Source organism: Cimex lectularius, unplaced genomic scaffold (genome assembly GCF_000648675.2).
Source record: "Cimex lectularius strain Harlan isolate CLEC.00 unplaced genomic scaffold, Clec_2.1 scaffold129, whole genome shotgun sequence".
In the NCBI taxonomy this organism is placed as follows: Eukaryota; Metazoa; Arthropoda; class Insecta; order Hemiptera; family Cimicidae; genus Cimex; species Cimex lectularius.
In genome coordinates this window covers 604,529-620,978 of record NW_019392715.1, presented here as the reverse complement: position 1 = coordinate 620,978, position 16,450 = coordinate 604,529, and the positions used below count along the sequence as shown (strand labels likewise).

The 16,450-nt window shown below is 35.3% G+C and overlaps 1 protein-coding gene and 1 non-coding gene across 6 annotated transcripts in view; both read left to right on the top strand.

Annotated features, from left to right (window-relative positions):
* Window positions 1-11,266, top strand: part of LOC106665780 (Krueppel-like factor 9) — a 222,911-nt gene extending 211,645 nt beyond the window's left edge. For all 5 annotated transcript variants that reach the window (XM_014392484.2, XM_014392483.2, XM_024226493.1 and 2 more), the window contains one exon: window positions 10,791-11,266. In XM_014392484.2, the coding sequence (XP_014247970.1) occupies window positions 10,791-10,984 (194 nt within the window). In that variant the 3' untranslated portion in view covers window positions 10,985-11,266. The remainder of the gene's footprint in view (window positions 1-10,790) is intronic.
* On the top strand, window positions 9,592-9,664 carry Trnad-auc. Its single transcript has one exon. It is a non-coding gene; the product is annotated as a tRNA-Asp (tRNA).
* Window positions 11,267-16,450: the final 5,184 nt, after the last annotated feature.

Below are 16,450 nucleotides of genomic sequence, written 5' to 3'. Positions count from 1 at the left end.
ATGCCAGGTTTTTTGGAATTTCATGAACGACGTACTCAGCGTAGTACATAATCCCTGACGAAGTCCTTCATCTCTCTGCCAGAGAACGGCTTTTAATTACAGTGAAGAACCACTTTGAATCCGTATGAATATTCAGTGCGGGATGTGTTTCATCTCGGAATTTTAATTTAGTAATATATTTTTCATAGATATTTTTTTACACTGGATTTCATTTGGAGAAAGTCCGGAATGGCTTGTCACTCCTAGAAATTATTATGTCAGGAAGTAAATAGTGTTCATATAATTAAAAAAGATTTGAGTCAATCTCCACCTTATCCTCCCTCGCGTTTATTATTTGTATTTTTTATCTCTTTTTATCTCCGAATCAACATTTAAAACTAAGCATTGCTAAAGCTCCAAGTTCGCACTCTTCCCAAAAACGTAACAATTTACCTGTTGACGTGTTTTCCCTCCGAATGTATGACTTGTTTTTTTTATTTTTTATTTTTTTTACGAGGGTTCGCAACAGCAGAGGACTTATAAACCCTCAGAGTGCCGGTGTTTTTGAAAAAAAGCACATTTGTAAGTATGTCGGGTTCGAATGCATGGCCGCTGGATTCGAACCCGGGACCTTTACCTTACAGTGATGAACCGTTGCGGCCACCGACGCCCCCCGTATATCTTGGTCTAACCTTAAATGTTTTGCAATATTTATTCACTGAGATTAATGGAGAAACTTCCATTTTTCCTCATCCTCTGGCAAAAAATATTAGATGTTTTATAGTGTCCAGCTCACACCACAGGTCATAATTGGGAAAGGAATAAAAATAATTCTATTTGGATATCCTTCGAAATTCAATGATTCTATTTTACTAAAATGTATCTTGAAAATCTTTTTTCCTTGTTTACCCCAAGACGTTCATATTTCCAAGAGAAGAAAATTCATGAGAAAGCAAAAAATTAAGGATTGCAAAGTAAGTTGATATTACCGGCTAGGTGAGAGGGAAAAAATAAATAACTGGAATCAAGTCGTAGTCGGCCATTCTGACGATGATGAGAGGAAAATAGTACCGGAAAAAATAAATTTCTGGCGAACATTTTATCAAAGTTAAATTTACTAGTTTCGTGGTCCGCTTGACCAATTAATATATTTCAATTAATTAAGGTTTTTAGTTGAGATAAAAAAGTCAATGGCACGAGCGGGATTCGAACCCGCTATAGCTCTCCGTGGCCATTTCATTTGTCGCCGAGAATCAAATAGATTACACGACATTTGAAAAATGGCAAAAAGAAAGGAAAATTCAAAAGGTGCGGTTGAGATGGGAAGTTAGTGTCCGAGTGGATCGAGGTCACGATAGCTCAAGTGGTAGAGCAGCGGCGTATCTAGCCGAAGATCGTGGGTTCGAATCCCGCTCGTGCCATTGACTTTTTTATCTCAACTAAAAACCTTAATTAATTGTAAGATTTTATCAAAGCTTATTCGTTATTACCCGCTAAGGAAGATGAATATCAATTATAACCCATTATATATCGTGGTCCGATTGACCAAATAACTTCTTTCAATTAATTAATCTTTTTATGTAAGGTTGAAATTAAAAAGTTAGTGTCACGAGCGGGATTCAAACCCTGCCCAAGGTTTATTCATTAAAGCTTATGTTATTTATTAAATTTTACATAATTACTTAGACAAGATTACTTAATTGAAATCAATTATAAACTAATGACGGAGTAGTGAATAATTCTAAAGTCAAATCACGAATCTGTTGATTTGTTTCATGAAATATTAAAATAAAAATCGTCAATGGTTTGATCGGGTCTATCGTCTACAAGTTCTCAAATCAGGAGGTTATGTAAAATATAACCTAATGGCGAGATGTGATTGTTGACCTTTGTGAAAGTTCGGTGGACCATTAGATTCCTTTTCTCGACCTTAACAAAGCAGTCGCTTCAGCCTACTCAGATATCTCTCCTCGCAATTCCAAGAACAAACAGAGTTTATCTGAGAGCTGGCCTGTTATGTTGCTATGAAGGTGTATTATGCTTTTTCTGATCCACCAAGAGATAAAAGTTTATAAGACACGACTGCGAAACCGAATATTAATTTTATCGAAAATCGCTCCTGTACAAAACCTCTAACATGTTATTTATACCTTTATATTTTTTTTAAAGACCAGCCTTGAATTTTATCAGATTTATACTTTTTCCTTTTTACAAAGGGATTTGGTAGCGCGAATTCGCGTGCAATTAAAACAAACACGATTAGGTTAAAAGGTTCAGGGTACTTACTTTAACGCTGACCTTCGCACGGATTTCCCTGCTTGTTATGTAAAGTCTGCATGATTCTTTAAAAAAGAATATTTAGAAATCGTGAGATGCGGTGTGATGTAGGTTTCAGAAAAACATTTTCTTTATCGTGCCAACGTTTCGATCTTTATTGAGATCATCTTCAGTGCTCAAAGTGTTTGTCTTCTGTGTAATTGTGACATTCTTGCCTGTCGTGTCGAGAGTGCCAGTGAGATTTTGCTATTTTGTGTTTATATACGTTGGATTTTGAAGGAGTGGGGAATAGAGAATAGTGAGTAGAAATACTTTGATTGAATATAAAAAAAATATATTTTGAATTGCATAAATTCACTTTTCCACATCCAAAATGTAATTGTAATATATAAACAATGTTTCCAAATCTCAGGCCCTGAAGATGATCTCAATAAAGATCGAAACGTTGGCACGACAAAGAAAATGTTTTTCTGAAACCTACATCACACCAGACCGCATCTCACGATTTCTAAATAAATATCGATTAACGGTCACTAATCACCACACAATACACTACTTATTGGAGTTAACGCCATTTTTAATGTACAAAACGAGATGTTGTATATTTTATATTATTCAGAAATCGTGAGATGCGGTCTGGTGTGACGTAGGTTTCAGAAACTCAATTTCTTTATCGTGCCAACGTTTTGGTCTTTATTGAGATCATCTTCAGAGTCTGGGATTTACATGGTTTAAATTTAACAAATACATGTAGGATGTGGAAAAAAGTGAATTTATAAAATGCAAAAAGAAATATTTTTTATATTCAATCAAAGTTTTTCTACTCACTCAAAGTGTTTGTTTTCTGCGTAATTGTGCCATTGTCGTGTTGAGAGTTATACGTAAATCCCAGGCCCTGAAGATGATCTCAATAAAGATCGAAACGTTGGCACGATAAAGAAAATGTTTTTCTGAAACCTACAACACACCAGACCACATCTCACGATTTCTGAATAATTATCGACTAACGGTCACTAATCACCACACTCAGAATATTTAGACTTCAAATGTCTTTTCTTTTTGGCATTCCTGACCTCGGAAACCCACCACAGGATTATGCAATCAATTAACCGATTTGGTAATTTAATCTTCAATGTAATTATAAGAAAAAAACCTTATAAGATTAACAGATATAGGCTACTAAAAGAACTCACGAATCAAACAAAAATACACTCGTATTTCCCAATTCCCATAAAAAATATATCAAAGTTTTAAATAGTAAAATTACAAAGTTTTGTCACGTTTGATCAATTCTATCAAATATGTTTACGTAATATATAAAATGTCAAGTGTGATTAAATAACCAGGGAGGGTCCCTCCGTAACATTATTAATAGGATCAGAACCGTTTTGTAAAATTTGGAACCTCCAAAAAAAAAGGATAAATTGCAGAAAGGATTTAAAGATTCATACCTGGTGGACACAACACCCAAGAAAAAGGCGGGAAAAAGACTTAATGACATGTTCAGCCGAATAAACTAGATCTGAACGTTTCTTGGCAAAAGACGTTTAAGGGACTAGGTAGAAATGTATTTCGTAATTTATGTCAACTCTAGGTCGTTAAATGTGGTTGTTTTCTCTACATATGAAGAACGGTCACTACTCATTAGACATTACATATCTTATTACACTTCGAAACACTATATCTGCTTTAACTTGTTCGTTTAACTTATTTACAGATAATACTTTTTGAGGTAATAAAACAGGGATATATTTTACCGTTAACTTTCGGCAATCAGAAATCAATAGGTGGTTTTTTTCCGATCAGCCCAGCAGACATCAAAAACGCAATGAAAACGTTAAGTTGGAGTGAATGGCAAATTCGTTGGGACATGGAAAAGAGAGACAGGATTATCCTCAAACGATTGAGGATAGGTCACACGAGGCTGACGCATGGCCACCTCTTAATTAGAGAGACCTAGGGTATGTCCTCTGTGTAGTGCAGTTGTGACAGTGAAGTACATCGTAGAAGAATGCGAACAGCTGGCACGACCCAGAGAGCGGTGCGACCTACCTTCCGATATCTCAAAAATTCTAAGGAATAACAGCGACATAAAGATCGACTTATGACATATTTAAAATCAATAAACGCTTACATCCGCATATAACCTCCACATGTGGTTCACCCCCCCCATTGTATTGTACGAACGTATTTATTAGCGTGAGTGGTTTAGCATGCATGGGTGCGGCTGTGACTGAATATCGAGTAACTCACAGGCCCACCGATTTAGGTTAGTGATAATACATTTGTAGCATGAGTATGGGAATGGTCGACAGCGTCTTGGTTGTATAATACTACCGAGATGCTACGTCCTTTCTAGTATGATCGTATTTATTAGCGTGAGATGTGATGTGTGAATGGCGTGGTTGTCGAGGAATATCGAGTACTCCACAGGCCCGTCAAAAAACCTTAGGATTAGTTTTATGGATGATTATAATTTGCACATACCGTTTGAATGTATTTATTCGCGAGAATGGAAGGAGGTCGGCAGGATTAGAACCATCTTACCGACCTCCACTTTAGTTATAATATTAGGAAACTAGGTTTATTAGTATAAATGTGTATTATGAATGGGTGTGTATGTAAATGGTCAAATACTTCAATTTACCACATGTGGAGGGATACAAAGAGAAATGCAACAAAAACCGTAAGGTCCGATGAGTAGCCAATTAGAATGAAGTTATCAGTAGAAAGTGCAGATTTTTTCAAATTGTGAGAAAGATACACGCGTGGTGCCGGCAATGACCGAAGCAGTTAGCCGGCCGAAATTACAAGTGATAAATAACACTAATTAATCTAAGTATCGTTAGTGTCCCATTTAGAAGAGAAGCGAAATATTAAACCTAGCAGAAAAGAGACCGAGAATAATTATGAGACAGGCTAAAATCAATTTAAGGCAAATAGAAAGGCGCAACACCAATTATGAAAGATGGAAAATAGAGAAAAGGATATATGTGTAACTACTTTAACAATCTAGTTATTTATCGCTTTATAAATTGTGATATTTGTGCCTTAGTGGACAATGCATAGGGCTGTAACGAGATAGCGGCTTGTGCAACGGATTATCGGATCGGATCGTAAAACCGCTTTCTCCTGAGTCCACCCTCCGACGCCGGCTACTCTTCTAATCATCCTAATATGCACTTCTTTTTTAATGACGCAACATGGCGCGGCTTATGATGCAAAAATGCAAATGCGAGTGGGTTTGGTATCGGATGACCGACCGCGCCTTTCATCTCGTGAAAAGGCACTTTTCCGCCTAAATTGTCGTGAAAAATAATCCAATTAAATTCATAGACTTCTCATCGATTTTATTTGACATCTTGAGAATCAAATGTACATTCTTTTGTTGCTCCACGGTTCTGTGATCAATCATTAAGAACGAACAACTTCAAAGAATTGCACAATTAGAATCAATTTTTCATTTTTTAAATAGAAATTTTTTAAGTTTATTGTTAATTTCTAAATAATTGATAATCTAATTCTATGATATATAATAAACGATTTGAACAATTCGCAAACAAACCTGAAATTAGAAGAAAAGTGAAATAGTCCAAATAAATAATTATTAAAAAATATGATTAATAATCCATTATGTTTCGTGGTCCGATTGACCAAGTAACTTCTTTCAATTAATTAATCTTTATGTAAAGCATTGGTTGAAATGAAAAAGCTAGTGTCACGAGCGGGATTCGAACCCACGACCTTCGGCTAAATACGCCGCTACTCTACCACTTGAGTATCGTGGCTCGATCCACTCGGACACAAGTTTCCCATTTCAACCCCACCTTTTGAATTTTCCCTTCTTTTTGCCATTTTTCAAATGTCGTGTAATCAGGATTCGATTCTCGGCGACAAATGACATTTCCAATACCTTACATAAAGATTAATTGAAAGAAGTTATTTGGTCAATCGGACCGCGCAATATAATGGATTTAATAAATAAAACGAAGTATATCTTAACTAAAGCTCTCCGTGGCCATTTCATTTATCGCCGAGAATCGAATCCTGATTACACATTTGAAAAATTGCAAAAAGGAGGGAAAATTCGAAAGGTAGGTTGAGATGGGGAGTTGGTGTCCGAGTGGATCGAAGTCACGTAGCTCAAGTGATAGAGCAGCAGATAGAGTCGTGGGTTCAAATCCCGCTCGTGACACTAGCTTTTTCATTTCAACCAATACCTAAAAACATAAAAATTATTAATAACATGAGCTGCGATCCGCAGTTGTGGTGAATTAAACAAAACAATTCCAAATCAAATGTGATACAAATTAATAAATTATGATGCAAATATATAACCACGAATTGTTGAATGCAATGCAAGAAGCCATTGTTATAATCAATAATTCACTACTTTCGTGGTCAGCTTGACCAATTAATACATGACAATTAATTCAGATTTTTAGTTGAAATGAAAAAAAGTTATGGCACGATAGGGATTCGAACCCACGACCTTCGGCTAGATACGCCGCTGCTCTACCACCTGAGCTATCGTGACCTCGATCCACTCGGACATCAACTCCCCATCTCAACCCCACCTTATGAGTTTTCCCTCCTTTTCCCATTTTTCAATTTTCGCCTCTCGAGCCATTAACCTTTTTTTCATCTCAACTAAACACCTTAATTAATTGTCATGTTATAATTATGAACCTATTTGCAACCAATTTAGAATCCACCTTTACTTCCAGGTGTAAACGATGCAACACATACAGAACATGTGATGCATAACCTTGGTGTATATAGTATTTCCTACTCATCCACTCTTAAACCTTTCATTCCCTCTGACGTTAAGTACTACGTTTACGAATCCTCAATTAGAAAATCACAAAATTATCTCAACTATACATTGAAACCTACCTCAGAAGGCAATAGTTTTTGTAACACAATATTAAATGCGATCCTATGTTCCATTGACTATCCTCTTTTAATCCGAGGACAGGGCGTGTTGTATTGAGGCGGGATGTGGATCATACAGCTAGTATTTAAAAGGGTGAAGTGCACATTCGTCGTACTTATTATTTACGGAGGTGTTCCGTCGTCCTTATCATTCCTAAGTTCAGTCTTCCCAACCACATATCCTCCAGTCCCATAATCCTACTTTCTGTGACTTCATACATTCACATAATATTATTCCTTCTCACCAATTCGGCTTCCGTTTCCATCATTACATCATCCAGCATGGTTTCAGAGTTGTTGACACAATTTACTTCGCTTTAGAGGACAAAATCTTTTTCCCAGGCTTTTCTATTAAATGTGTTTCCTATCAACTCTTGTATTATTACACTAAACTGGTATCGAAGCCATTTCTATTGTCTACTTCCAAGATTTCCTCGAGCATACCAAACAATGGTACAATACAATTAAAACTAACCTGAACGAGAGAAATTGCTACACTACAACATACCGGTGTAAAATCTTTAATTTTACTATGAAATACTATTTTAAAAATACAGTTTTCTCCAATAAATTTTAGTTTTTCATTTAAAAATCCTGCTCATACAAAAAATTCCTAAATTGTTTATTGTTCTAATGATGAAGACAAAAGTATACTAAGAAAGTCGTGACCTTACATAAAAGAGTTGAAATCGTGCATGGAAAGTCGGTTTTGTCACCATTAATAACAAACACGGGACACTTCCTGTTGCTAATCCGGTTTGTAGAATTCACTTAAGGGAAAAGCAAAAAGAAAACAAATCAAATATAAAAGATTATGAAAGCAAAAAATATATACGGCTTAATTAAACTCGGTATTGTTCATACTTTGATAGAAATTTAAAGCACGAAATCAAGGAAATTTTTAAAAAAGTCTTTAGCAAAAGTCGACTTATGTCGTGTTAGGGTGGAACATGGTGTCATACAGGTCAAATATAATTGGAAACGGAAAAAAAGGTTCGTTTCGTTACAGAATGTAGTAGTAATTCCCTTCTTTCGTGGTCTGCTTGACCAATTAATATCTTTCAATTAAGGTTTTTAGATGAGATAAAAAAGTCAGTGTCACGAACGGGATTCGAACCCACGATCTTCGGCTAGATACGCCGCTGCCACTTTGCCAAATGAAATATACCTTCACTAAAGCTCTCCATGGCCATTTCATTTGTCGCCTAGAAGCAAATAGACTATACGACATTTGAAAAATGGCAGAAAGGGTCGCCGAGAAACAAATAGATTAAACGACATTTGAAAAATTGCAAAAGGAGGGAAAATTCAAAAGGTGGGGTTGAGATAGGAAGTTAGTGTCCGAGTGGATCGAAGTCACGATAGCTCAAGTGGTAGAGCAGGGGCGTATCTAGCCGAAGATCGTGGGTTCGAATCCCGCTCGTGACGCTGACTTTTTTATCTCATCTAAAAACCTTAATTAATTGTAGTAGTAATGTTTAAACTCGTTCTCTAGAATTTCAATTTTTCATTTCATTGCACTTGACACAATCGGTATCAAAATATTAAGTATGTGTTTATATTTATTGATCAATAATTGTAATTTCTTAGTATCGGTGAAACGAATACGATTAATACACATAGAATGTTTTCTGATGTGATACCCCCTCCCGTTGGCATTTAGTATAAAAATTATGACGTTAAAGGCTGATAATGAGTTATATCGGAGATAATTTTTATTGAAATATCTGATTATGTGATACATTATTTCGTACTGTTTCAGCTGGTCAGATGGCTCTTTTTTGGCTCTGACGGCGTTTCAATATTTATAAATGATATTATCATTTTTTTGACAGTGACTCGGTCGAAATTTATTACTACATCATCTATATCTAACTATTTCATATATTTCCCAGCGCTGATTATCCTTGGTTATCGTAACCATTCAATTCTTGCTGGATGTTTATGCGTTTCGACATTTAATATAATTGATTTTATTACGCAACCGTATTAACTACTTCAGGAAGTAACTGTATATTAACTAAATTATTTATAATTCAGTGAATTTTACTTTATTTCAGTCCCTAACGTTTAGCTGCATTTTGATGGCCAAAAAATAAATCTTTGCAAAAACAGATAGAGCGGTTCACGATCTTGCGATAAGTGCTTAAGCTAAACAAATAATCTGACAAATGATGAAGTGAAGTGACAATTGATGAAGTGCACAACACTTCTTTGAAAATGTCACTTTTAATAAAAAAAAAAGGATGCATATCAACAACCTGAATATCGAATTTTTGGGCAACTAGATCGTCATTGCTCAGGCAAGAAACGTTTTACAAAAACTTGAAAAATGGCAAAAAGGAAAGAAAATTCAAAAGGTGAGGTTGAGATGGGAAGTTGGTGTCCGAGAGGATCGAAGTCACGATGGCTCAAGTGGTAGAGTAGCGGCCTATCAAGCCGAAGGTCGTGGGTTCGAATCCCGCTCGTGACACTGACTTTTTTATCTCAACTAATAACCTTAATTAATTGAACGATATTAATTGGTCAAGCGGACCACGAAAAATAGTGAATCATTTATTAAATTGATAAAGAATAATTGTCTACTCATACATCAGAAGAATAGAGAAATGGAACGTACTAAAATATCGGTAATACTTTTAGGAGGTTTTTCTTGCCATGAGAAATTGTTTGAAAAGATTGTTTACATAAAGGCTTTTCAGGCATATAGGAAAATAGGAAAAAATGAAATGGCTACGGAGAGCTTTAGTAAAGGTACACTTCATTTTTACTTAAAAATGGTAAAAAGGAGGGAAAATTCAAAAGGTGGGGTTGAGATAGAAAGTTAGTGTCCGAGTGGATCGAGGTCACGATAGCTCAAGTGGTAGAGTAGCGGCGTATCAAGCCGAAGGTCGTGGGTTCGAATCCCGCTCGTGACACTGACTTTTTTATCTCAACTAAAAACCTTAATTAATTGAGTTTTACAAAAACATTGGGTTGTTACCTGACGCTTATGTGGTACATTCAGAATTTTACGTCAACTTGTTATTATGGTTAAACTGTTTTCCTAGATATGTGTACTACAACCTCCAAGCATAGACTCAGGTCATCGAGCACGGTCGTGGATTCTCCGACCAATTCTTTGCATATTCACAGGAACAGATTCATTGGCTTAAAACAAGTGTTTCAAGTGAATGTAGTTTACCTGTAAATGCTCTAAAAGAGTCGAGAACTATCTTTGACTCACAAAGAGCTAGAAGCCTACTTGTATTTTACTGTATTAAATGGGTTATCATAAATCCTCATGTTTTTCCAGGTATGTTTTCATTCACGAAATTAGTCTATGTTGGCCAATTTGTTAAGCATACTCTTGAGGACCTTTCAAATGACTCGCAAATAGGTACTGCCGGTAAAAGTTTCTAGGGTACCTAGAAGGCACGTTTGGAGGAAGATGATAGCAAATACAATTTTATTATAGATTTGAAACCTTTTCCCTTCGTGATGCTATCGGGACATTATTCATAGGGTTATGTTAGGTTGCTCATTTGATTCCTACGTTGCCTTGTTGATTAAATGTTGCTTTGTTCTGAGTTATCGATTTTAACTTTTTTTTTTTACAGGTGAAAAACCTTACAAGTGCCAGTGGGCGGAATGCGAGTGGAGGTTCGCCCGTTCTGACGAGCTTACGCGACATTACAGGAAGCACACGGGTGCGAAGCCGTTCAAATGCCAGATCTGCGAAAGGAGCTTCGCCCGCTCCGACCACCTCGCCCTCCACATGAAGAGGCATTTGCCGAAAGCGCCCCCTAAATGACCTCCTCATCTGTCTAAGCCCCTAAGCACTCTCTTCCGGATGTTTCCTTGATCTCCGAAATCACCAGTGACAACCCATGAATTCTTGCCAATGTGCCACTGAAGTTGAAATCAAATCCCTCCCGTTGAACGCCGGAGTTTTATTTGATTATGTTTAAGAAATGCATTTTGTAATGATAAGTTATCAACACAATTAGTGATTAAGAGGTTGTGAAAAACTAAAAATAATCAAAATATATAATATATTTTTTACCGAAAAATAAAAGAGATCATTATTTTTTGTAAATAGATAGAACAATATTTAATTTTGTTTCTCCTTAAAATGAGCATGTAACTTAAAATAATGATTTTAAGGCACTATTTTATAGAATGTTTAAAAAAATTGTAGATATTTTTCACTTATTTAAAAAACAAAAACAATAAAATATTAAATTTTGTGTATATTATGTTAACAGAATGTATATGTTTTTAGCTGTATAAGATTTTTTGAGCGCTCCTGTCATGTATTAAGTTCGATGAATCATTTTAGCTCACACAAGTTTATAATTCATGTTTAAGTTAAAAAAAAAAAAAAAATTAGGGCTATTTTTGTACCGTTCTTGTTAAATAATACGTTTAATTGTCGTAGTACGATTCAACACATAATCAACCAAATTTCGACAAAAAAAATTCTATTAAAAAGATGAAAAATGTATATAAAAAAAGACATATCGTTGTTAAAATATCAATGAACTTATTAATTTCAAATAAAGCCGTAACGGTACATTTTTAATTTTCTATGTTTCTACTGAGTTAAAGAGCTATGAGTTATTCTTGATTATATTTATATAAAAGACATTTTTTTATATTTTATAATTATTTTGAAATTTTCCGTCTGCTTATATTTTATTTGCAATATGATTCTCAGGTTGTTCATCGTCAATTGACATTAAAAAATAATATTTATTCATATCGGCAGGATTAATTAAACAACTTGAGTGGTTGATCATACTTCAAGCTGTATGGTGTTCCTCAAGGCTCCTTTTTACGTGCCTCCCTCCTTTGTTGTTATATAATCTCCCTAATATCCTTAAATATTGCACTTATCACCTCTACGTGGATGAATTCAAAATCTATCTTTCCTTTTCACCTCATGGCCTAATCTCAATCACACGAATCTTAAAGGATCTAAATGCCAATTGCTCGTGGACCTCTGAAACTCTCAATATTTCAAGGTATAGTATTTGGATTCTATCACTTCTCCAATCCTTACCTCATATTCGTCCACATTATATATTATGCAGGGTGGGTGACCAAGACCCGAGGGATTAAATGCCTGGGTAGACTCGTACCCCATCTCTAAAAGGACCGGGACTTGGTCGACTCACATGTCCTGTATAAATCTCTTGGACCTGTTCACAAACCGCAAGATTTTGGGCCATTTAATCTCGGCGAGTGATTTGTTGATGTCCTCTCCTTCAAAGATTTTAAATTTGGACCTAGCATACCTATCACACTGCGAGGTAGTGACTTGCTGTTTCTTCTTTTATTTCGCAAAAACGGCAAAAGGTATCTGGTAGAATACCCATTATGGCGAGGTGACTTCTCAGTGGCCCGTCAGATACCTATCAGCCTCCTAATTCCTTTCCTTGAGTTAGAGAACAGCCATTTCGATTCTGCTGGTTTGATCGCCTTAACAAACTCATTCGATTGTCTGTGTCCGGGGGAAAAATTCCACTCCCTAAAGAATAGTTTCCTGCCCCAGTTATTAATACTCTCTTTCGCTGTGCTCATAGAGTGAGGTAATACCGGTTGTGGCCCGACAAACGCAGCATTAGAACCTTCTTTGGCCAGGCCATCCGCCTTTTCATTGCCGTGGTGTCCTTTATGTGCTGGTATCCGAATAAGGGTTGCCTTGTTCTCAAACCACTCTGAATCAACCAACTAATTTCTTTTCATCCATCCGTCAAAAATCTAAGGATCGTCCTTGATTCCAACCCAATCCTGGAAACTCCACATCTCCCAACTCACCGCTGCTTATCCACCCTCCGCCAATTCCGTCATGCAAGCCCACTCTTTCCAATCAGCACCCGCAAACTCCTGGTTTCCTCCCCCGTTTTGGTTATGGCTGTTTAGTCTACGGAAGATTCTCCAGCTTGTTAATAGACTCAAGAGAATCATACTTTCTTCAGTTCATATTTGGCTCTCCAAAGAGATCTCATGTGTCTAATATGTATCGTGGTTTGAAATGGCTGTACCCCTCATATCGAAGGCCGTACTTCTTTGCACCTTCCTCTATCAAACACTTTCTTCTTATTCCCCTTCCTATATTTTTACAATCTGTTAACATTTAAGCCTTCTGTACACACTCGTTAACCGCCCTCTGAATTCTTCCCGCTCATACAATCCACAGCTTTTAGTCGCTCCTTTCGTACCTCTTGAATCCCTACCTTACTCTATTCGCAGTGCCCCCTTTCCACCTTTATGTCCCGTCTGTTTTACCATCCCTACAATTTAACTCTGAGGATGGTTAATTTTCTGTTCATTTTCCCACTTCTTATTTCATGTAGTACGTTTGAGTTATTTTTATGCTATTACATTTAAATATTTATTTAATTATTCATTTCGACATGAATTGTGCCTAATTTTGTGCGTTTTTGTTAATGAAGGGGGCCCACAGGCCGAGAATAGAATGTATTTTTTTGTTCTTCATAATATAGTAATTTTGTTAATAGTAAGCTTCACGGTCTGATTAATTACAAATAATTCAAAAATCACTGAGTCGATTAACAATATAATTTATTTTTGTTACGTTTTATATTTAATTGAATATAGCCATATTTGTTCGATGCTGTTGTTGACAATTATTTATATTAATGTACCTGTACGATGTTAATTGTTTAATAATTAATATAAACTCTTGTTATTTCTTACTTCAGCTTCCATCAAATAGAACGTGTTATTGAAAGAAATATCTGCTGAATATCCAGCATATGTTGACCGTTTTAAAAATCTAGTTATTTCAATTTTCAGTTCTAGTACTTTAGAACGTGGCTACCACGTATGTCATTTTTTTAACAAAGATTTAATTCCCAAGTCAAGCGTGATTCATATGTGGGGAAATAATTTTCGAGTCTTTCATAAAATCTAACTGCTCATAGCTGTAAGATAGTAGAACGATATTTTTGTTTATAAATTGTAATTTTGATAAACTGTAGTTTCAAATTGTTCTGACGCCGGTGCAAATTGAAAATATTTAATTGCAAAAATTGTTGTAAAATGCGCCAAAAATATAAACCCTACCTCAGGTCGTCTGCTTTAAAGGCAGTTGTATTTAAACAAATAAAATAAAATAAGAGATGTGTGATTTATACAACAGTATACACCAATTATATACATTTGGTATTTCAATTTTATATATTTTTATTAGACAGATGTGATCATTATCATATACAATGAATAAACAGTTATACTTAAATTATATTTACAAAAATATAAATATAATTATTTTGTTAACCAATAAAGTGAATAAAGGCAAATCAGGGTTAAATGAAATGTTCATAAATTTGGGGTGGCGCTCAAAATGTAAAAGCTAAATGTATAAAGCAGTATGTATAAATAATATATAAATATATTCACGTACGTGCCCTATGTGTTTATATCCTTTTCTAAGTACTAACTTAATTAGTTGATAGAAATATTCTTTTTTTCTTTGTAAATACGATGTTTTTGGGTTATGTTTGTTCGTTAAAGAGTGTAGACCAAAACACACTGTTTTACACTGTTTTATAACACTGTTGTATAAATACAAGTTACCAATATTTTGGAGAAAAACTTTCAATTTTATATCGACTTTACCTAATTCCATATAAACTTAAATAATTTTGTAAATAGTGTTAATTATCAAGGAAGAAAATAAGGTAGGTTTTTGTGGACATATTCTAAGCTAAAAGCTACAATTAAAAAAATGAACTATTTTTATAAAACAAACACACCAACAAACTAGTAATACTTTTCTAGTTATTAACTAATAGTTTAATTCTCATAGGTTAAATACAGTTACACGAATTTTACTTAATCTTTTTCTTACCATTGTTAACAAAATTTCGATCAGAATTCGAATAAAATTTCTTGATAACTGAATTAAAATTAATTATTCAGAAATCGTGAGATGCGGTCTGGTGTGATGTAGGTTTGAGAAAAACATTTTCTTTATCGTGCCAACGTTTCGATCTTTATTGACATCATCTTCAGGGCCTGGGATTTACAAACATTGTTTAAATTTAACAAATACATGTAGGATGTGGAAAAGAGTGAATTTATACAATGCAAAAAATATATTTATGTTCATATGCGCCTATATAAACATAAAAGAGAAATATCTATCTCACTGGCACTCTCAACACGACACGCAAGAATGGCACAATTACGCAGAAAACAAACACTTTGAGTGAGTAGAAATACTTAGATTGAAAATGAATTTTTTTTTTACATTGTTTAAATTCACCTTTTTCCACATCCTACATGTATTTGTTAAATTTAAACAATGTAAATCCCAGACCCTGAAGATGATCTCAATAAAGATCGAAACGTTGGCACGATAAAGAAAATGTTTTCTGAAACCTACTTCACCCCAGACCGCATCTCACTATTTCTGAATAATCATCGACTAACGGTCACCATTCACCACACATTACTAAATTAAAATGTTTGTCGGTTTCACTGGTCCGTCATTTTCACTTCATAAACCTGAACTATTGAAATTGGCAAACCACAACCGATTGAAGGCAGGGCATTAGTGTTTTTAAGGTGAGTGCTCTATTCCTTTTATGTAAGTATTGCTTTATTTCCGTCGATCAAATCAATGTAGTCTAATTACCTGTCTTGTAAGGAACAGTTGAGTATGAAGCTCAGATGAAGTTCATCGTGCTTTCTAGAGTCATGTCGGAACAATACACACTGTACAAAAATCACGCAGGCCCAACACTAAAAATAGCGACTTGTCGAAACGCGTCTAACGGAACAGCCAGCGAAGAAAGACCAAAATCGGTAACCGAATTTCGTGCTCATCGCCCCGCAGACGAAATGTACAAATCTCAAAATTTAGCATTTCTTATGCCTTTTGTGAGATTGGGTGAGTAAAGCCAGAAACACACTTACCCGATGCTACGCCATGCGTCGCTACCCGATGCTACCCAACGCAAATCCAAACTCCGATTTTCCATAAGGTTGCATTACCCCGTGCACATCTTCCCGATGCTATGCCACGCTAACCTACCAAACGCTCAGCGATCCCCACTGTTCAGATTTTCGTCGGGTCGCATCGAGTACAGTCGAAGACAAAAGAACCGGACACTCATATTTGTATATAAGTATTATTGCCGTTATATTAATTACAACAAACTTATTTTAATAAATCAAATTAACCAAGGCCAAAATTCATTAGTTTTTATTTAAAAAACAAATAATAATAATAATTTTAATGGTT